The sequence below is a fragment of the Cyprinus carpio genome, chromosome B9, assembly GCF_018340385.1.
Source record: "Cyprinus carpio isolate SPL01 chromosome B9, ASM1834038v1, whole genome shotgun sequence".
In the NCBI taxonomy this organism is placed as follows: domain Eukaryota; kingdom Metazoa; phylum Chordata; class Actinopteri; order Cypriniformes; family Cyprinidae; genus Cyprinus; species Cyprinus carpio.
Genome location: NC_056605.1, coordinates 17,740,364 through 17,762,861, shown reverse-complemented (window position 1 = coordinate 17,762,861; position 22,498 = coordinate 17,740,364). Strand labels below are relative to the sequence as shown.

The window sequence follows — 22,498 nt, the reverse complement described above, 5'->3', positions numbered from 1 at the left end:
GATGTAATAAGTCATGTGGTAGGTGCTTTTCCTTTATTGGTCAGGCAAAAGCAATAACTTTTCAAACTTGCTTTGAATAGCAATAGTGTAAACAATTCTTTGGTAGAAAATCAATTAAATTGGATGAACCACTGAATTTGAATCGCTACTGAGGGGTCCCTAAAATGAACAGTTATGTGGAATTCTGCAAATCCTCTCTGTTCACACATACTGAGAAGAATAAAAATAGCATGGACAAATAGACTAAGTTGTTTGTTCATGAAAAAAATTTATTATCACCCTTACGAAAAATAAGTTTATTCAAGTGTGCTATTAGTATACTTATTTTAAACTAAAAATAGGAAAGCATACTTTTAGTTTACTTTTTATGTACTTCTCAGAAATGGGCTTTATGTACTTCTAAGATATATAGTTATAATGACAATTAAGTATACTTGACTTATACTTACAAAAAGTCAAAATATACTTGAACTTTACTTAAGTATACTTAATAAAATAAATTTGAAGTATACTACTTTTTGGTAAGGGCAGTATTAATGATTAAGTGCAACGCTACATTATAAAATAAACTAAGGAGAGGAGTATCAGTGAAATGCAATCCTAATCATTGTTTTAATGATAAATCTAAATAAACTAAACCCACTGCATTACATGTAATTAAAAGAAAATATACTTCTTCTTCAGTGGTAATCAATGTAAACAACTTGCAATGCCTCCAGATAGCCTATAGTGGGAAAAAATGTTGTTAGTGGAGAAAGCTTTTGTGATGCATATATAAAACTTGAAGTATGCCATTCAAACCAACTTGGCACACAATCTTGAAAACTGTGATCATTACGCTGAATTAAGCTGTAATATTGTCCAGGTTTTGCTGCAGCTAATTTACAAGATTAAATCAGATGTTGTTTCAAACAGAACACTGAGGTGGGGTTTAAATATTTCAGTGGCCCTTCCCAACCCCACAGTTAACTGGACATGTGATAAACACGGCAGTTGCCTGAAATTGGTCAGCAGAAATCCCACTGGACTACCACAGGCTGCTGAATCAGGTCCAGGTAAACATTTTTACTACATACTTGTTATTAGGCTGTATAATGTCAAAACCTAAGAAGAGGGCCTGTGTCAATTTTTTAGGTGTGAAATTATTAAATGTTTTGGCATTTGTATGGTGTCGATGATTTTGCAACATTCCTCTAAATCCTTAAATCCCTCTTCCTTGAAGCAAAGCTTGCCATCACTGTGCATCAGTTAGTCTTCTCATGTTATATGAATGAAGTAGCATGCCTAGAGGGCAGCCGCATTACTTTTTATTGCTTAACAATCCACCAGTTTTCCGTTTAAGACCTTAAGGGCCAGCAGTAGGATATCAGAGCTTACACACAGTAGAATGGAAGAAATGAACCAATTCCAATAAATAAACAAATACTGATTTTAGTTTTTACAGTGTTACAAAATTAATTTACAGAACCTCTGAATTCATTTTAATAATTTCCCTAAAAGTCTCTGAAGTAAAATTTTCAATTTTTCAATGTTGTAAATAAAATTTTACTAAATTAATTTTTTGTGTTTGAAACTCTGCTTTGTAGGCTATGCAAAATGTCAGCAACCCCAGCCCCTTCCTTTAGCAGAATGGCAAATCAGGTGTAAATTCTTGTCTTCTTGTTGCTTTAATATTATTAAATATATTGGAAAGACAAAAACCTTAAAACAGTATAGTTTAACTTTTTAAAGAACTGCTGATTAGTTGCCCTTTTGCAGTTGAAAAGGAAATAGTGAATCTTTGAATAAACATTGTATGACTGTGTCTTTATAATTTACGGAGCCCCGCACATGACATGCAAGAAAAAATAAATAAATTGTGCGCACGATTTACTAATTTGTTCCCTCAATGTACTAAAACGTGCACACGATTACTATTGCGTTCCCTCGATTTGCTAAACTGTGCACACAATTTAGCAAATCGAGGGAACGAATTAGTAAATCGAGGGAACGCAATAGTAATGTGGGGGCTCCGTAATAATTCAGCATTAAGAGGGTCTGTATAATTCAGCATTAAGAGGGTCTTTATAATTCAGCATTAAGAGGGAAGATAGACAAACTTTTTAAATACGTTGTCATGGGATTTGACCAAAGGAACTTAAATAAGAGCTAAAAAATTATTTTAGCAGCTCATCAACAGCTAGTCACACGGCTCTCTACATGACTATTCCAGTGTTTAAAAAGCAAATTAATTTACTGATTCTAACTGGCTGATGTGTGTATACCATTAAACAAACTGATGTTGTTTTCTTTTTTGAGAAAACATTCCTTTATCTGCAAATAGACAATGGCTGACACTTTTTGACCACCCACAATTTGCATAGTCTTAAAGGTAAAGCAGTAAAAACTCTACATGATTGGTAACAAAGTGGCACTGTGATTTGTTTCACAGGCTTCCTCATTCTACCGCATGAGATTTAAGATGATGCCCAGCAACAGTTATGGGAAGAGTTTGGATCTCTCCAGGTTGACAGATGATGAGGCCAAGCATGTCTGGCAGGTGATCCAGAGAGATTTCCACCTGCGAAAGAAAGAAGAGAATAGACTAGGGTGAGACACTCTTGATCATATTTTCAGAACATGTTCCTAAATTGCAACCTAAAAAATGTTCATCTTATCGAAAAAGACTGATCACTGATATTTCTTAATGGTTCCGTCTGATTATTATCAGCCTCATCGGAACTATTGCTTACTCATATTGTCGATCTGGTAAAACTTAAGCGGTTTGCTGGTTTGTGCTTACTAGAGGTCTTCATTAGTCTGTATATCTGGGATTTATCATTTGACAGGAATCTGTGGAATATCTGTCATTAATTTATACTGCTCAAAAACATGGATCTCAGGAACAGTTCCAAGACACTTAGCTTAATGTGAACCCATCTTATATAAATCTGAAATCATTTTCAGTGGATAACTTTTTATGAAGAGAATTTCTTTTTTTAAATAAACTTCAAATCACCAAAAGCATGTCTATAGGTGAATTGCTTTTCTTAAAGGGGTCATATGATGCGATTTAAATTTTTCCTTTCTCTTTGGAGTGTTACAAGCTCTTGGTGCATAAAGAAGATCTGTAAACTTGCAAAGACTAAAGTCTCAAATACAAAGAGATATTCTTTATAAAATTTAAGAGTCAACCACGCCCCCCTAAAACGGCTCATTCTAACAGGCCCCCACATGTCTACGTCACCTTGTGGGAAGATTTGCATAACACCGCCCAAACGTTCGTGCAAAGAAAGAAGGCGTTACTTTTATTCTTGCTGTTGGGAACTGCTGTGGTAAGGGCGGTAACATTTCCGTCACATGCTTGAGGCATTCAGCCAATCACAACACACTGGATAGCTGGCCAATCAGCGTACACCTCACTTTTCAGAACGATAAGCTTTGTAAAAATCGACTCGTTTCAGAAGGAGCAACAATAATGTACAATTATGTGGAAAATAATTTGTTTTTTGCACCTTAAATCGCATGAACACATTGTATTACACCAAATTCACAAAATAATCTTCTTTTTAGCAACATCATATGACCCCTTCAAGAACAGAGAAGGCCATTCACTAAAATTTCACAATTAAACAAATTGTCACTAAAATTAAGTTAATTGGCCTTTTTTTATTTATCTCTTTGAAAGGATGGCTTAATGGCTCAGCAAGCCAAGAAAAGGTCATGTGAATGCAGTACATTGTGATTATATAATTATATCTTGTGTTCCTACTGTCTGGACCATAACCATCCGCTTTCTTTAATCCATTAAGTAATAAGGTCAAGCTTACAGACATGTGGTACTACTTGTTCATGCCACCTGCATGTCCTCGCATCGTTAAGTACTAGCTTTGCATGCAGTGCTGAAGAAAAGTGCATGTAAAAATAATTTCCTGTAAGAGGGCTGATGTCCATTTCTGTGCTGTCTTTCATATGTTGGATGAGTCTAATTTAAGTTGTTTGTTGTCTACTTTAAGTGTTTTCTTTAAGGTTTTTACATACAATTGAAAGTTAGCTAACAAATACAAAACTGATAAATGATACAAGTTGGTATCTGTGTGTCAACATATGAACCCTAAATTAAAGTCCCTTACTGTACATACATCTTTCCTTTCTCGCCAGCTATTCTTTTGTTTGAAAATTCTCTCACAAGAATTTTTATGCTTTGGCTCCTCAGACCCATTATCAACAGGCTGAGCTCATGTATGTATAAATTCCAGTCATTTTAAAGGAGGTAATAGGATTTGTCTCAGAATATTAAATAACATCACATGACTGACATTTTTCTTACAATTCTCTCACAGTTGGAAGGAGGCTAGCTCAAAATAGTCCTCTGGAGACTTTGTTTTAATGTGGTGAGGATTTGTGATGATGATAAAAACAAGTTCTTGGAAATATGATGTGGTAATGTGATGTAACATTCACTTATGTATTGCAGACAGAACTTTAAACATTTAAACATGAAAATTTAAAAGGGAAAAAAAGTGCTATTGCGAGCAGGTGAACCAAATTAACTGTCAAAACATTTCAAACTTTAATAATAATTATGAATTATAAATACTCTGTGGTCTACTGTTCTTGATACATGTTCAAACACTATGGCTTAATTAGATCAAATTCACATTCTCTAAACTAAGCTCATTGTTGTGTATATGGGTGAAATATGGAAGATATTACTTACAGATAAAAAAATACACATTTTAACATTTTAAATTTGTAAGAGATTTTCCCTAATCCTCTCGAAATTCATATGTCCTTTATATGAATTGATTATGCTGTAATGCAAGATATTTCAGTCACACTTGGACTTATGCTGGAGTGCTTTCAACCTTTGCCAAATAAAAGTTGAAAGAGCCACAGGCACACAGCCATTCAACATGTGGAGGAAAGCTCTTAGCAGTTTTTTTTTTTTCTTTTCCTTGAGAAGAGCAGATTTAGCAGAAATTACTTATATATCCCGTTTTAAATGCTACACATCTGTGACACAGAGGGGTCATTGTGCTAGAAGGCCATCACTTAGGCCATAAAGCTTGAGAAATTGGCACATTAAGAATGGAGGTTTTTGAGAAAAGAAGGAAGACCATGAAACAGAATATGGAGTCATTTCCTCTCTCTATTATGCTGACTTGTGCTGATGATCCAAAGCAAAATGGGCCCAGTTGTTTGAAAAGAAATTTGATCAGATTTCAGCCATCAGACTGGTTCAATAATTGCAAATGAGTTAATTAATTTATTTCATTAACTTTCAAATTATGTGCAAACTTTCATTATGTGTTGTTTTAACTTTGTAGTAAGACTATAGCATATAGGCTACCTTTCATCCAAAAGTACAGAAAAGATTTCAACAGGAAGTAACAAAAAAAAAAGATTTATAATATAAGACCCCAAACAGCTGTAAATATCAAACAAAAATAATACATTAAATGTAATTGTCATTTATCATTGTATATTAATTAAAATGTCAAAGGTAGATTTTAACATTTGCATCCTATAGTGTATGGATTTGATCGATTTGTCCTACCCTGTCAAATTTTGCTACCTCCCATTAAAACAGTGTGTAGTACAATACGACAACAAAAAATGCTACTGTAAAGTTATGGTTTATTAATGTCTACACCTACCACAACCCTAAACCTACAATTACAGTTATGCAGATAAAATAAATATTGTTGTTCACCATGAGAAAAAGGAGGCAATACTGATGTGCGCATGTGCAGTAAACCCTGGTAGGAAAATCTGACGGGTAGGATAAACGTAACGTCTTATCCCTATCCCCTAATCCCTTCAAAGGGTTTACCCTCCAGAGTGAGAGCTTCGAAGGGTTGAAGGGTGTAGGGGACCAAACAACTGTTTCTTGAAGTGCCCTTCTGCATCATCATCACATGCCCACACGGAGGCGCCGCCATCAAGCAAAGAATCTGCGCAAAGGATCATGGGAACCTGAAGTGTCCATCAGTTGTACCCTTCGAAATCCTTCATTCCGAAGGGCCCTTTGAAGTGGCCAGATTTGAGCACTTCAGTTTGGAACGACCCTTCAATATGGTGGCCATGTTTGTTTTCATTCCAAAGTGCCCTTCGGAGGGCAATATATCCCATTTGGCCTACTATGTTGTTGTTTTTCTCTGCTCCTGACTGATTTAGCCTGCCGATTAACAGATTGAGATCAGTCAATTGATCGTTCCCAGTAAATCCCATTTCCTTAAATCCCAACCAATACCGTTTTGGCGTCCTCAGGTAGTGTGCACCTGTGTCATATGACGCCATCAAACAGTGCCACTAATAAATTCTTATTTGCATTGACCACTAGAGGGCTACGACCTTAAACTTTTAATTTTATTAGATTAGAAGCGGTACAATAAACGAAACCAAGAACCCGTTTCAGAGTGAAACCATTATTTATAAACTGGTAATAAATGGTAATAAATTTAATTCCAATAATTTTTATAAAACAAATAATTTGTTTCACAGTCAGCTTTCCACAATTTGAAAAATTCTCCTGTCCAGCGCTGACGGTGGCACTCGCCACCTCGATAAAGCCAGTCCTCCATATCCTAGTGCTGTCAATGTCAAACAATATTTCATGTTTGAAATACACTGTTTAACTGGTTACCACTGGAACAAGAGCCCATAACCCTTGTTATACACATTACAAATAAAAATGATCAGCATGCACAACTTTTTTATATTATTCATTATTATTCATCCAGGGAACTCAAGACCAAAATAAGGAAAGAGGACACCAAAAGAGAGCTGCTGGAATATCAGCCTAAACTCAGCGATTCTCTCTGCATTCGCTGTCTGCAGCCCTTCAAATTCCTTGTCAACAGCAAGCACCAGTGTCTAGACTGCAAGCTATTTGTCTGCAAGTCCTGCAGCCATTTTAACAAGAAGGACCGTGGTTGGGTTTGTGATCCATGCCACATGGCCAGGTGAGCACCTGACAGACACGTGAGTGGGATTTACAGTATATCTTCATGACACACGTCAAAGGAACAACATAGAGAGAAAATAAATAAAACACAAACAGAACAAATTTCTGTGTAAGTAATACAGAAAAGGCTACTTGTTGTAAACTGTCAAATTCAATTCAATGGGACAATGTACGTAAGAATGGTTTCTAAACAATTTGGCTCATGTTTCATAAATAAGGCCCAAGTTTGAGACTGTTTTACTTGAGACTGCTTTGCATTGATGACTCATCTTCACCAGTTCTGCATGCATTTAACTAAACCACAACCCTAAACAAGGTCATTTCCTGCAAATAAACAGTTTTTGGGGGAAAAAAAATCCTACTTTTTTTTCTCATGAGATCGGTTTGGATTGACTGAATAATAATATTGTTCTTCTTGTTTTTGTCTTTGTTCCTATAGAATCCTTAAGATTGGCACTCTAGAATGGTTCCATGAGAATGTACGCTCACGCTTCAAGCGTTTTGGGAGTGCAAAGGTCATGAATTCACTTTTCAAGAGGCTGAACAGTGACCGTGCCAGCTCTCAAACTGACCTCAGAGGTAGACTTCAAAAGCCTGTTTAATTGAGCAAGAGTCATTCATCTCAAGTAGTCCACAGATGGAATTTGAGCATAATACACACTATACCCCCTAAAAAAATTAGGACTGAGACTCGAATCCTTGCCAATCTACCCTTAAAATTGAACCATGAGCAATTTTAATCATTATATTTGGACATAGGTTCTAAGTCTAAGGAACAAGAATGTGAAAAAATGTAATAAATATACATTTGTTACTTTATTAAACTAAGTAAAATAAAAATTCAAAAACTGTCAGTTTTGCAATACTAATACATAAAGAATTAGGAAAATATCGTATGATTGTAAAAAGCATTCAGTTGGACCAGTTAGCAAACTGCATTCTGTTTGTTCATTTCAAGCAGGATTTTTATCCATTTAGAAAGTCAGATAGTTATTAAGAAATGAGATTTGATTCTTACTGTGTCATCAGTTAATATAAAACAATTTTTGAAGCAATGTCTGACAGATGAATTACAGCAGGAACACTGTAGGCAGAGCTTAGAAGAGAGAGGCCCTCATAACTTTGAAGGATTTAGAGAGGGATCCAGAGGGAGTGAGGGAGAGAGAGAACTGGCTGGGCCGAATCATCCATGTGATTTACTCCTTTACACAGTCACATGTCTTATTTCTCTCTGTGCCTGGACCTGAGTGTGTCTCTTTTATCCAATTTTCAAGCTCTGTCTGTCCTAAATACAGAGGTCACTGAAGGAAAATTGTTGTTTGGGTCAAATGAGATTAACAATGTTCTGAAACAAAACAAAAAAAAAAAATTACAAAATGTTTTAATAATGTGCATAATATTTGTCACAATATGAATAAATGCCAACAAACACCAACAGTGTTGCTGAAATTGAAATTCCATTGAAACCATGTTTTTTTTGTTTTTTGATGCAGTGTTAGCTTTAGTTGAAGCCACTATTTAACCACTCTTCAACAGTGATCGCCTCCTGCAACCAATCACATCTTATTTTCTGTCTCTTGTCTTCTTATGTTTAACTTTTCATCTCTCGCTGTTCCTCCCTAACCCCCCATTTCCATTACATAGAGCCTAGAGATGATGACACGCACAGCATGCCTGAAGTTCACAGTAAGTAAAAAGTCCTGTTCCTTTGTGATATAGACATTTTGAACGCTGATGTCATGCAAGAATCTAAAGTAATCAGTGAATGTCTTTCATCTGTCCAAACAATACAGCAGCCATCTGCTCTCACTTTTTCTTTGATTTAATAAGGCAAGGAACATGAAGAACAAAATGTCTGTGGAAAAAAACATCTAACATAGCCAAAGAACTGAACATAGAAGCATTGTCTAAAACATAGCTTTATAGTTATAAAAAGTATAATTTTTTTTATTAAATGTGGCATTTTCTTTACCAAAAAGAAAAAATGTTACATTCTAAAATATAAATATACACTACAATTAAAAATCATTTATAATGTTTTTATTTTAAATAATAGCTGTAAACAATATAGTTATGTAACTTCACGATTATACAGTAGCCAACACTGCTTCACTATACTACATTTTTACTGGAAAATTATGTGATGGGGCAAAACAAATAAGTTATTAATTAATTAATTTACAACCCATTCTAAATAATGCTTTCAGGATTGAATTCGTCATTATCAGTATTGTAGCTAAATCTAATCTACGTTAGCTAGCTAGATAATGATAAACAACATATTTAAATAGTTCTTTAGATTTGGACCCTGCTTGTATGTCTGCCAGCTTCTACATTTGGAGCTATGTGAGAGAAAACCATTTAGTAAAAAAAAAGAAAAAAAAGAATTATGTCGTAATTTTTAATGACAGGTCCAAGAGAACACGTTTAAAACCTCTACTAAATCAAACATATAATTTTGAATTTATATTAGTTAAAATGTGTTCGAACAGTCAGACTCAGTAATCATTATAGAGTCTCTTGTCTGAGATCAAAGATTTATGTAAAGATGTTTGTAACTCTTGTCATCCACACAGCTGGTTCTCTGTATACCCAGGAAGATGAGCAGTCTGAGCCAGTCGACAGACGCCACTTACGCCTGGTAATGTCCCTTAAAATGTCTGACACTGATGTTATTGGGGTAAAGGGAAAACTAGAGGCTGGACCAGTGCATCAGTTTGTTAGCAGTTCTTTCAGTTAAACAGTAGTGTGTGTTCGCCCTCTGGTGCTCAAATCTTATTTTAGTTTTTACAAATTAATTTTGGATTCTCTGTTGTTCTTATTGTATGATTTTGATTCCTCACTTTAGCACCTGGAGGTGGTTTTGAAGACCACAGAACGGCCCCTAGCCTGACTATTTTTAAGTCTCTTTTGAAAACTCACTTGTTTTCATTGGCCTATTAGGAATTATACTTTTGCCTATTGTATTGCCTATATGTATTTTATCTTCGAGGTTGCAGTTTTTGTATTCCTAATTTTATGATGTTGTTTCTTACTGTAAAGCACTTTGGTCAGTCTAGTGGCTGTTTTAAATGTGCTATATAAATAAAGTAAACTTGAAACCACATGAAAACAGACTATAATTTTAGGCAGAAGACCAGCTTGAAGGCTATGCTCAGTCCTTGTCTAAATCTGTTTAGTTTTATAGGCCTCAGAGTTGACAGGAAAGCGAATAGAGAACAGGACTGGGGTATGAACTGAACCTGCATGAACACATTTACTACCCACTTTGCTTTAAATTTTAAAACAGGGTTTGGCAAAGTGTTTGTTTCCCTCCTATATTTTTTTCTTTTTCTTAAAAATATGTTTTACTTTACATTTATTTGTTATCATGAGAAAGTCAGTAGGATATTTTACAGCTACCTTTATTAAAAGTTATTATAGATAGATATATATATATTGTTTGTTAGATAGATAGATAGATAGATAGATAGATATTGGATGACATGGTTACTTTTTTAATATTCTTTAAATGAGAAAAGGCAGACGGCTACTCCCTGTTGATCCTCTTGATTTTAATCTAGGCGTTGAGAACTCTGCTTATTCTCGACCTCCCATACTTCTGGTTCGTATGTTTCTGTTCTTACACATCTGACGTGAGAAATCAGCAAACTTCATATGGCAAACACTGAAATACTGAAGTGTGCAAAGAAACATTACCCCAAAAAGTTCCTTCAATGGAATTAGCTGCTTTGAATTTGAAATTGTAAGGACAAATGCATTAGATCGGCAATTAAGAATACACGGTTTGCAATGGTGTGAAAAATTTGAGATTTATCTACCCAGTGTGCTAAACAAATGATGCAAAGTGCTCCCACTGAGATTTTCTGACTGCTAACAGTGATAAGGCTGTGTGTTAAAATCTTGATTGTTTTCTCACTGAAGCAAATAATCACAAAATTAGTCATGCATGCCAGTGCTGTCACATCAGGGTTTGTTCCTTTTTGTTTTGTGTACAGATTGTTACTGAATTGGTATACTAGACATTAATTTGTTTTAATTAAAACATTCTGAAAGCTCTGTTTAAGCACATGATTTCAGGTATAAGTCCATGCAATATGTGACATTTATTTATGTGTTTATTTATTCCTTCCTTCTTTTCTAAAGCATTCAGGTAGCCAAGAGAAAGTAACCCAGAGTAAGGACTTAGTAACTGAAGATGACTGGTCCACAACCTTTAAGCAGATCCTGGAGAATGGAATTCATGGTAGAGGTGATGAGATGAAGGGCATATTGCAAAACAGCCAGAGAAGTCTGGACAGACCTTCCCATTTTGGTAAGATGTGCTGTCTGCTTCAATTTCCCTTACAGATTTCTGAGGATTTATATCTTTCCAAGACTCTGTAGAGGTGAATGGGTTTCCCCTTCAGGCCATCCCATGTATTTTCCTACTTTCAGCAAGATTTAGGCTACCTTGTGCTGGGAATATAAACCTAACACACTATAAATGCAATAATCACTGTTAGAAACACTACCAAATAATTACAGTAATCAAACTGAATTCCTGGCATGACAAAATCCATACCAGGCTATTTGGATAGACTCAGAAATTCCTCTTTATTTCATTTCAGTATTTGCCTCATAAAATAACAGTCAGTGTTTTGTTTGCACTCTGTAGATGACTGCACACCACATCTAGAACAGAGGATGACAAAAACTCATTCCCTCTCCAAGATGAGCATCTCTTCAGCTGGCAGCTCTAACTATCACTTCCACCGTGAGCCTTCTTACAGCCTGGAAGACTCAGAGGATGATGATGAATCTGAGATGCACATCATATATAGTCCTGCCCCACATAGGGAGCACTCACCAGATGACGTTCCTCCACAGGTAAAGTCAAAAAGTCATGACAAAATCTGTGGAAATTGTGACTTGTTAAACTGATAAAACTGTACTTCATTGCATCCTTTAAATAGTTCATGCAACAAATACATTTTGTATCTTTCTGACACTAGATTATTGAGCTCAACAAGCGTATGTCAGCAATCGAGACTCTTCTGAGCCGTTTGGAGCAGAAACTCATCTTGCCGGTAATTGGGGGATCGGCAGAACCAGTAAGTTTGAAGTAAATCTGCAAGTTATTATTTTAGGTTTATAAATGACATGCTTTAAATATGCTACTGTACCAAAGTTTGGGGTCTGTATGGTTTTGTTGTTGTTGAAAAAATGTCTTGTGCTCACCAAGACTGCATTTATTTGATTAAAAAATATAGTAAAAACTGTATAGTTGTGAAATATTATTCAGTGTCACTTGATCCTTCAGAAATCATAATAATACACCAATTTGGTGCTCAAGAAACATTTTTTATCAATGTTGAAAAAAGTTGTGCTGCCTTTTTTCTTGCAGGATTCATTAGAAATATTCAGTTTCAATGTAATGCATCTTTGCTGAAGTAAAGTTTCTTCTTCTTCTTCAAAAAAAGAAAAAATAGCACTTTATTAGCCTACTACTCAGAAAGAAAAAAAAATTTAAGAAAAAAAAGCAGTATCCTTTATTGGTTTCACCCTCAAAAAGAGAAACATGTCATCAACATTTCTGGATAAGTCCATAAAACGTAAATTAGCATCTCTGAAACACTTCTATCAATAGGACATATCTCATGAAGACCCTCCTAACTTTAAATCATCATGTGGTTCTTCTACTCTCCCTTTAGGTGGAGCAGAAAGAGGAGGATCTGTCTCCAGCTGATTTAGAGGAGCTTGAGCTCAGGAAAAAGCTTGATGAACTTACTGAAAAAATAAGTGACAAAGGCTCGTCTGATGAGGAGGATGCAATGAAACCTTCAGAGGACTCTCCAAAGAAAAGGGCAGTTTATCAAGCTCCAGCTATGAGAGGAGCTTCAGCTGGACCTGGGAATGTCAGACACGAATGGCCTTTTGAGGTTGAGTGGGTAAGAGTATGGTATCTAGCACTAAAGTACTGTTAAACATAAAGTGTGAATATTTATTCATATTTCTTACCAATAGTTTAACAGTGGTTTGTTTGAACACATTCTTCTGATCTTTCTAATTGTATACTTCAGAAAGGAAAGCCAAGCGTACCTAAATCCTTAAAAAAGCAGAAGAGGGTAAGGTCCTTTGAGTTTAGCAACACAACCAGCTGTGAGCTGTCGCAACTGGAGGGTAAAGTTGCAATGGCAGTGGCCAGCGTCCAGAGCACTCAAAGTGGGGTATGCCACTCAGTCTAAACATTAACATTTACTCCACATTCCTTCTTCCAGCAAAGTCGCAAATCTCCAAATCTTGCCTTAACTGTTTGTTAACCTTTGCTCTTTTATTCATGTAAAGGTTACAGACATTCAGAAAAGAATCGCTGCTTTGAGTGCTGCAGGGATGACGGTGGAGACGTCCCGCAGACGGGTATGTACATGTAGCAACCCAGCTGCTCAGAGTCACATATTACTGTTTGGTTTTCCAGAAACCTGGCTGTACAGGAGTATGTACTGAAACTGAGGGGGAAAAAATCTATTTTTGACACATTTTGAGCTAAATTCTGTTGTGTTTAAAACAGTATTTTTTGGCAAGCTCAGAAAAAGGCTAAATATAGTTTTCTATTCTTCCATTTTTCATTCAGACTCCTCAGCCATCAAGGACATTGCATGAATTTCCAATTAGTAAGTGCAAAGCTGTATACTGCATATTCAGTAACATGTGATCTGTCATTTATATTTAACTCAATCATCTTTGTGTTGTATAAAAGCAACGAGCTAAGTTTGTTTTCCTGTTTTGCCACACAGTTTTGTATAAATGTCTTGCATGTCATTTCATGTATTTTAAACATTTATTTTAAGCAAAACATTACACAAACGGCGGTTTTTCTGGTATCAGATTAATAATAATTGACATATTGTTAAGAACTAAACAAATAAAGATAGTTCCCAGATACACATCCCAATATTTGTAAACCACAATTAGACATTTATTTCACAGTTCACTGTGATTTTAACGCATTAATCTGATAGCAATCAGATGCCTTGCTCAGCTTCTGAAACAAATCAACTACCCACATCCTCTGGTCATGAAAGGGCCTATGGAAAATGAAATTGAATTGCTTAACAGGTTGCTTTTTCAGAAAGTCACCAAAAGCTGTTTACTACTAATAATGTTCTTTTTGCTTTCTCTGAAGAGGCAGCAATGAAGCAAGATCTCTACGAAAGCTGGTCATGTGAAGCAACTTCAGCAAACTAGCACACTTTCACATATTTTTAGTAGGCCTTGATGGTGTACAAACTCACAGAACATTGACAGATTCACATATGCATATTTCATGTTAATAAATTCAGCTGCAAGGGTTTGCGGCATTCCCAGTTTAATACTATATAATAAATATTTGCTTTAATCTTTCATTAGATGAGTGTCAGATTATTCTGAAAAATGAGAGGCTCACCTTGTAGCATTGCTATTATGCACACAATAGAAATTGTTTGACTACATTACACTTATTAACTGTTGTCGTTTTAATAAAAACTCAATATTTATATTAAAATAGTCAATCTTTAATATCTTAATTCAGATTTCTATGTAGTTTCTTTGGTATATTTTATGAAATATTGTATCTGATATTCTTAATAAATATCTTAAACTACACAATTTTCTTTTCAGCACCTTGTCTTCAGTGTCAGTGATGTATTAATGAATCAGTCAGCATTGATACACTGGCAAAGCTCAATTCCAACATATGCTGGGTTATCCTGTTCTCCATATCCAAATTATCACATAATTTGCATATTTAGTGTAAGGTTGTTTTTGAGTACATGCAAGCTGTGCGGTCTTCACCCTCCCCCAGAGGGGGTATAAATTGGTGGATCAGTCTATCAGTGGATCCAGACGAGAATATCCTCAACCTGAGAATGACTCAAGATGCTCAGAAGTTTTCTTATACTCACAGTTAGGACAAGACTGTAAGATTACAAATCCTCTGAAAAACTGCTACCTTGAAGACACATTTATGCTTCCTCTGCACTCAAGGATCATTTTAACTGACAGCTGAGGATCCCAGAATAAGACACCAAGAGGTGAACAGCTTACAACATCCCGTAAGTTTCAATATATTGTAATTTACAAAATATGGTTTTATAAGACTTTTACTGAAATATTTATTTCCAATTAAGAATCCTGTGAAATTACTGTACAGTATATACATGAGAGAATGTAGCAGCCTCAGATTAGCATTAATCTAACATTAAATTGCCAAAAACATAACAAAAAAAGCAGTAAAATATTTTTTAATTAGTATCATTTTTATGATTTGTATAAATGTAAACATAGAAACAAAAGTCGTCCCCTTATCAGGTTCTGTCTGACATTTTTGTCAAAATCGAGTTATTCACATATTCTTATTCTGTGACAACTTATTTATATTATGTGATAGATTTTTTTAATGTTCTGTACATTTTGGGACTTTTTATTTAAATAGACAAAAAAGTTGTATCTATACAGTTGAATGGAATACAAAAACTTTGAAGCTGAAAATCTCAAAACTACTTGGAATGCAGATAGAACCTTATAATTCCAAGGGGACGAAGTGGCAAGTGGAAAGTTTTTTTTTTTTTTTTTTATGAATATGCTTCTGTTGGCCATTTATTCATTCATTCTTTCTTACAGGTGACATTTCTCTAGTGACAGACACAAAGCCATGGCTGTAAATCTGTGTGCTTTGCTCTGTATCCTTATGCTGTTAGCTTGTTTTACGCAGCCAAAACCTCAAGATGATCTACCATTACGCTCAATGGATATAAGAGGTACAATTTTACTGAAAAACAAAATGTAAAATTGAACACGCCTTTCAATTATGACTACAAAATATCAAATACCTAATACTTAATATTTATAATACCATTATTTTTCTGTAGATCCAAACATTGATGCAGTGTGGTATAAAGGCAGAGGAATACGACCTGTTGGGAGATTTGGCCGAAGAATGGCACAAAAAGCTGAAGGATCATATTTTGGAAGGCACAGATTCTGCTATCCTGAGGTCCTGGCTGTGGACTGACAATTAACATTGAACTTATTTCAATACCTCTTTGACTCCAATACATTTCATTTCAAAATTACACACATTAATGAATGGGTTAAATCACTTTCTTCTGTATTGTGACATACATCTGAGTGAAACAAATTAGTTAAAAGAAAAAAAATGTACTTGATTAGATGGAAGCAGATCGGAATGAAAAAAAAAAACATGGCTAAGATGAATCGTTCAAAACATGAATGCAAAACATACATTCAGAAAAGAGATACTTTAAAACGTGTCATTGTATTTGTTTAGATAATAAACTGTCAACAGATGTAGATTTACTTGGAGACTTCAGTGTCTGAAACATCTTGTCGTGTTAATGCTACGCTCAGTAGGATTTCATTAGAGAGGGAAAAAAACAAAAATAATACCACAGGTCTCTTCATTTATACTTTTATAATTTCAGTGTTTTAGAAACACACGCTGGTGGAATGTTGAAAAAAAAAAACAAGCAGAATTCATTTAAACTATCATAATCTGCAGCAAATGAGTAGTACAGTATGTAGAGCTTATGCAGCTTAGTTCCAATGTCATTCTTTAATCAACAAACCTGATAACACTGAAATGTTGGAAGTAGTTATCAGCAGCAGCAGTAACAATTTGTTGTCACTGTAACTGGTACTATGACAAACAATAAATGTGATTAATCAAACCAAATGAGGTTAATTAAGAGGGGAATGGTCAGATGTAGATATCTGCTTGAATCCAAACAAGAGTCTTGGCAAAGGCAGTTCTTGTGGTCTGTAGATGTGCAAACGCACCTTCTGCACATCCAGCAATGGGTCATGTCTGTTCACAAGCACCACTGAGCATTCAATCACAAATGTATATATTAAAACAGACTCTTAGAATCTGTAGAACTGACTTTCAGTGGTGGCCGAAAACAGACTTGAGGTAAAAACTCAAAATGCTTAGCGGTCCAAAGAACGTTTCTGGATCGCATCAATAACAACGTTTTTGAGGAGGGCGATTACAGAACGAGGGTCATCACTGCTCACCACAGCACTGCCCGATACGATCATGTTCGCTCCAGCCTAGAAACGTTGGAGAAATGAATAAAGATGAGTAAAACACTTCTTCAAATAATCTCTTGCTTTTTTCCATTCATAAAAAAATGAATGTGTGTGCAGTAAAGGACAGCTATACCTCAGCACATCTGTGGATGCTGTCTGGACCGACTCCTCCATCCACCTCAATGTCCAGAGAGGGGAACTGACTCCTAAGCCAGCTCACCTGTGGACACAACAGCATCTTTAGTGTGTTGTCTGAGGAATCAAAATGAGACTAAAAGATTGCACACTTGCGTACCTTTGGCATCATATCTTCCATAAACTTCTGACCACCAAAGCCAGGCTCTACAGTCATGACAAGAGCCATATCAATCTGTCCAGCCCATGGTGCCAATTCCTCAACAGTTGTTCCAGGTTTAATGGCAAGACCAACCTGCATCAAAAACATGCAAGACTGTTGCTACAATTTATACTATAAGCAATTCTAGGTAGTTCAGAAATCTAAGATTTTTATCAGAATAAGAGTTTGCTGGCACCTCCTTTAAACCAGTTAAATTACTTCTGTTCTGCTCAAAAGAAATTCTTAGGAGATGATTTAACCTCAGTTTAATTTATGCACTTTATAACATGGTTAAGAAAAAAAGAAAATAATTTGTTAGTCAGCAGAGGGCGCCATAAGGTCATAGCAGTCAAAGCCACAAAGCATCTGCTTATAATATAAACAAAAATATGCTCAAAAAATAAATTAAATGAATAAATAATTTAATTAATATTTTTATATGATATGCTTTCTCTATATTTTACGTGCTTTACAATGCAAATTTGTAAGCGTGTTAATCATTATATATATACAAAATTGGCTGTTTTGCACAGACCTTCATGCCGCTCTCCCTGATTTCCTTGATGAGGTTGCCAGGGTTGGTCGTGGCTTCTAGATGGAAAGTATACTGATTGGCTCCTGCTGCTGCCATGGGCTTCACCCATTGCTCTGGCCTGGATACCATCATATGCATGTCTGTAATAAGGCAAAGGGTAAGCAAAGCCCTCAAACCTACACAGAGCAAACACTGCAATGTTTTACTTATCTGGTTTATCCTAGACGCAATGTTTATTTCAGAATACAAAAAAAGAGAGTGAAAACAGGAAAGAACCCACTTTAGCGGATTACTAACAAAACTGTCCCAAAGAAGAGGGCCTGATTATTTACACCTCAAATGAAACAAACTAGAGTAGATGCAATTTTACAAAGACTAAACTCACCAAAAAATGGATCAGGTCCGATACTCTGTCGTAAACATTCCACCATAGGATGTCCAAATGTGATGTTCGGAACAAAATGTTAAGAAAATTGAAAGATGAAGGAAAGAGATTGAAGAAAGAAGAGTTAGATGTCTTCTGACACGCAACTCATCAACTTTTATCACCTCCTGTATATGTGGCACTACAAATTAATACGGTACAAAATAGCACCTGAACTCAAAATTAAACAGACACCATACAGAATGGATAACAGAGTTGCAAAATGTATAGCCTAAATTATTAGTCACAGAAGGGGCAAAGTAGTTTGGGACCAAAAGTTTGGGGTCAGTAAGATTTTTTGGAAAAAAGTAGTACTTTTGTTCAGCAAGGATGCGTTATTGATTAAAAGTTACAGTAAAAACATTCATAATTTTACAAAAGATTTTTATTTTAACTCAATGCTGTTCTTTTGAACTTTATATTAATCAAATAATCAACCCTCAGCCCCCCAAAAAATCCTGACAAAAATATTAAGCAGCACAATTGTTTTCAACATTGATTATAATAAAAATAGCACCAAAACAGCATATTAAAATTAATTCTATAGAATCATGTGACACTGAAGTCTGGAGCAATGACTGATAAAAATTCAGCTTTGCATCACAGGGATACACAACATTTTAAATTAATAATATTTTACACACATATTGTGCTTTGTATTTTTTTACGCAGCCTTGGTTAGCTTAAGAGACTTCTTTTAAAAACATTTTTAAAAACTGCAAAACCCAAACTTTTACATTGTAGCATATATACATTTCATACAACAATTGCAAATCCAGTCAACACTTAACAGTTAAAATGTAAAAAGGGAAATAAGATAACTTAATTGTCTCACTGCAGTGCTAAGCTGTGAATGACTTCTTGTAACATTCCTCAAAATTGTGACACGTCGTGGGTGAATTCATGTTGTATCATTCCTGTGCCAAAATGTGGGATAATTAAATGTTCTTGGTAATTAAAAAGATTTGAGTAATTATGACATTGGTTCCCTGGGCCATAGGATCGCTATGAATGCCTGCAGGTCACCATTGGGTGAGAAACTTAGATGAAGAATTGCAAACTTTATTCCTCACCCATCCATAACGTCAAGGTGCAGATAATCAGCACCGCACTCCATCATTCGCTCACATTCCCTCCCGAGCTGCGACAGATCGCTGCTCAAAATAGACGGTCCTATTTTCGCCGAGTACGCCATGCTGCCTCTGCCTCTGCTGCACACTTCCGCTTTCACACGCGCCTTTCAAAACAAGAGTCATGCGTTCTGACATTATCACCAAGAGGTGGCGCAATTTGAAAACAAGAAAACCTTTTGGTATCGGCACCTAAAAGACCCAAATCATTGACACTGATGATGTGTCTTTTTATCTATCTTATACTGACCTTACTGTTCTGGAGGCTTCGGTTACTAAATTCATTGTGTGTTTGAGTAGGCCTACACCTGGCTCATTGAATTTCTGAAATGTTTCATAATTCTGTAACCAAAAATAATTTAAATACTGTAAAAAATAAAATGTTGTTGTCAGTTAGTTTGTTAGCTTGTTAAAACATCACAATACACATCATTTTCCTCTCAAAGATAGTGAAACCAAAGGCGTGGTTTATAATTCACCACATGTGTTCTGCCAGGAGTTTGACATTTCACATAAACATATCACTGTTCATTTGTAACTGAAAATTAATATTTTGATGTTTTGGTGATGTGAATGATTAAATGTATACATGAAGTGAACAAAAGCTCAGGTTTCCTTTCATTTTATGTTTATGTAAATCATTTAAGCAGAGCTTTAACAAATATTTACCATAAGATGAATCCAGCTTCCCATTTCATGGTGGTATTAAAACTGCAGTCCGTAACTTTTTGTGTTCAAAATTTACAAAATTTATATAATAGGCGAGAACTCCATGAATCCATTTTCCAAACCGTGTTTTTGGCTTTTCCTGAATCACTACGGTACACCTATAATAAGAGTATATATTCGGACTATTTAGACTGGCTCGGGTAGGTAGCGCCGCGGAGTAACCCAGTACCTGCGTGATTCGTCATAGACATAAACAGAGAGAAGTAACCTTTTACTGTCTATGGAAGTAACTCCGGCTACAATGTTCTTCCGCAAGACGCGCGCAGTTCTGTTTATTAACCGCTAGAGCGCCAACAGTAACGGACTGCAGTTTTAATTAGGCTTACAGCTTTCACTAATGTATATTGGCTCTGATGAGCTTTACTGTTTACAAAAAAGGACATCCTGAAAGCCTCTCCTTTCCGATCCTTGGAGTCTGGCTGATAACTCGGCCTGTGTCCTGTTCCATCTCCTCCTCCACAGAGGTAAACAGCTTCCTTAGAAGTGTTTGTCTTCCTGAACTGTTTTTTTGTCCTCGGTTCGGCATGCTGTTTAAAAGAGAGAGATGCTGACATTGTTAAATAAACCTGCGGTGTTCAAGAAGCATTGCACCTATTTTCACATTTATGATCTCAAACAGACCTTACACATTCAAAAGAAATGCTCTGCATAAACCAATGATCTTTTAGAGAACTGGATTGCTCGTGACGTCATGAAAGTGAAGCCGTCATTATATAAACAGTGACATAAACCCATCTGAGCTTTAAAAATTAGAGCATGTGAATCTGAGAAACAAAAGCATCTGTACAAAAAAAATAAAATAAAAAAAACCCCAAAGCACCAAGGTGACCTTTCAGGAAATATTATGTACAACACTCCATTTGCATTTTTTATTTATTTATTCCCAGATAGTTGGTATCAATATGTAACATTTAACACCCCATATAAGGACCAATTATACAGTTTGGAGACATTTTTTTTTATGTGTGCAAGTTCCATATGATGGAAAACTATGCACCAATTGTGTGAAAATATATGGAACAGTAAAAGGAATAAGCATCTGTCTAAAGTTTGACCCAAAGCCAGAGATCCCAAACTGGTCCATGATGAACATTAAAGGGATACTCCATCCCAAAATGAAAATTTTGTTATTATTCACTTACCCCCATGTCGTTCCAAACCCGTAAAAGCTTAGTTCGTCTTCGGAACACAATTTAAGATATTTTGGATGAAAACCGGGAGGTAAGTAACAGTATCAAGGTCCAGGAAAGTATAAAAAGCATCGTTAGAATAGTCCATCTGCCATCAGTGATTCAACTGTAACGTTATGAAGCAACGAGAATACTTTTTGTACACGCAGAAAACAAAAATAACAACTTTATTCAACAGTTCCTCTCCTCTGTGTCTCTCCAAATCAGTGTAGCTCCAATTTGGCAAATCTGAGCAGTAAGCAGGCGGCTTACGCTCTTCTGTAAAGTGAGTATTCCCTAAAAACAGAAATCTTGTTCATTTATCTTCTGCTAAAGCCTGTATAGATCAATTCTGTTTGTTTAGTCTTACATTCCTGTGGTATTAACAAAACAAACCAGAACTTTTATAAGATGAGACAGGGGTCAAGTCTACATACATTTCTGCTCTTTAGCAGATACAGCGTAACATAACATTTCCATATGCTTCTGTGTTTCTTGCAATCATTATAAATACTATTATAATATTTATTGTATGCTTAATATTAAATATATGTGCTGCCATTAAATACTTTATATAGCAGATACACTATCATGGTATAATAAAAAGTAGTGCTTTTAAAGCACCAGCCTCTTGAGATTAAATGAACAATGTTCTCTCTTGTCTGCAGACAAATGCTTGTAGCTGTAGGCAGACTTTCTGTTTGGTTAGTATTGTGGTGCTGTGGTTTGGATCATGTTCCTCATGGTGAGTTTACCTGTCATGCTATGCTGCAGTGGTTAATGATGCCTCCAGGGAGTCTGCAGTCACCTGTTTGTTTATTGATGTAAATGGAGCTGGGTACTAAACAGGCCAAATGAAACAGTCAATGTTTTAGTACAGGAAAGGACCAACTAATGTGAAAAGGCCATTAAGGTTGACAAATGTGTTGGCAGAAAACAAACAAACAATCTATTCTAATGAATACATCCATTATGTAAATGAGTTGTGTGGGTTTAGATTAATGTAATAACAAAACAATCAAATAATTTCTATTATTTAACTGGTAACACTTTTGGGACTGCATCTCAATATTATCTAGTTGCAATGCATATTACTAGCATGTTGGCTGTTTATTAGTAGTAGTTAAAAATCCCATATTAATGCCTTATTCTGC

General features: G+C 35.5%; 2 protein-coding genes across 2 annotated transcripts; one reads left to right on the top strand and one right to left on the bottom strand.

Annotated features, from left to right (window-relative positions):
- The first annotated feature begins 970 nt into the window (after nucleotides 1-970).
- LOC109062495 (melanophilin-like) lies at nucleotides 971-15,020 on the top strand. The gene is made up of 15 exons (XM_042731251.1): nucleotides 971-1,055; nucleotides 2,432-2,589; nucleotides 6,726-6,947; nucleotides 7,389-7,528; nucleotides 8,594-8,635; nucleotides 9,526-9,590; nucleotides 10,461-10,553; nucleotides 11,096-11,264; nucleotides 11,607-11,818; nucleotides 11,944-12,042; nucleotides 12,643-12,879; nucleotides 13,012-13,158; nucleotides 13,277-13,348; nucleotides 13,563-13,602; nucleotides 14,114-15,020. Exons 2-15 carry the CDS (start codon nucleotides 2,450-2,452, stop codon nucleotides 14,155-14,157), a joined length of 1,722 nt encoding a protein of 573 aa, XP_042587185.1. The 5' UTR covers nucleotides 971-1,055; nucleotides 2,432-2,449; the 3' UTR covers nucleotides 14,158-15,020.
- Nucleotides 15,021-16,384: 1,364 nt separating this feature from the next.
- LOC122138488 (ribulose-phosphate 3-epimerase-like) lies at nucleotides 16,385-19,557 on the bottom strand. The gene is made up of 6 exons (XM_042731250.1): nucleotides 19,389-19,557; nucleotides 18,278-18,356; nucleotides 17,893-18,032; nucleotides 17,316-17,450; nucleotides 17,154-17,240; nucleotides 16,385-17,041 (listed from the first exon to the last, which is right to left on the bottom strand). Exons 1-6 carry the CDS (start codon nucleotides 19,509-19,511, stop codon nucleotides 16,919-16,921), a joined length of 687 nt encoding a protein of 228 aa, XP_042587184.1. The 5' UTR covers nucleotides 19,512-19,557; the 3' UTR covers nucleotides 16,385-16,918.
- Between the last annotated feature and the right edge of the window lie 2,941 nt (nucleotides 19,558-22,498).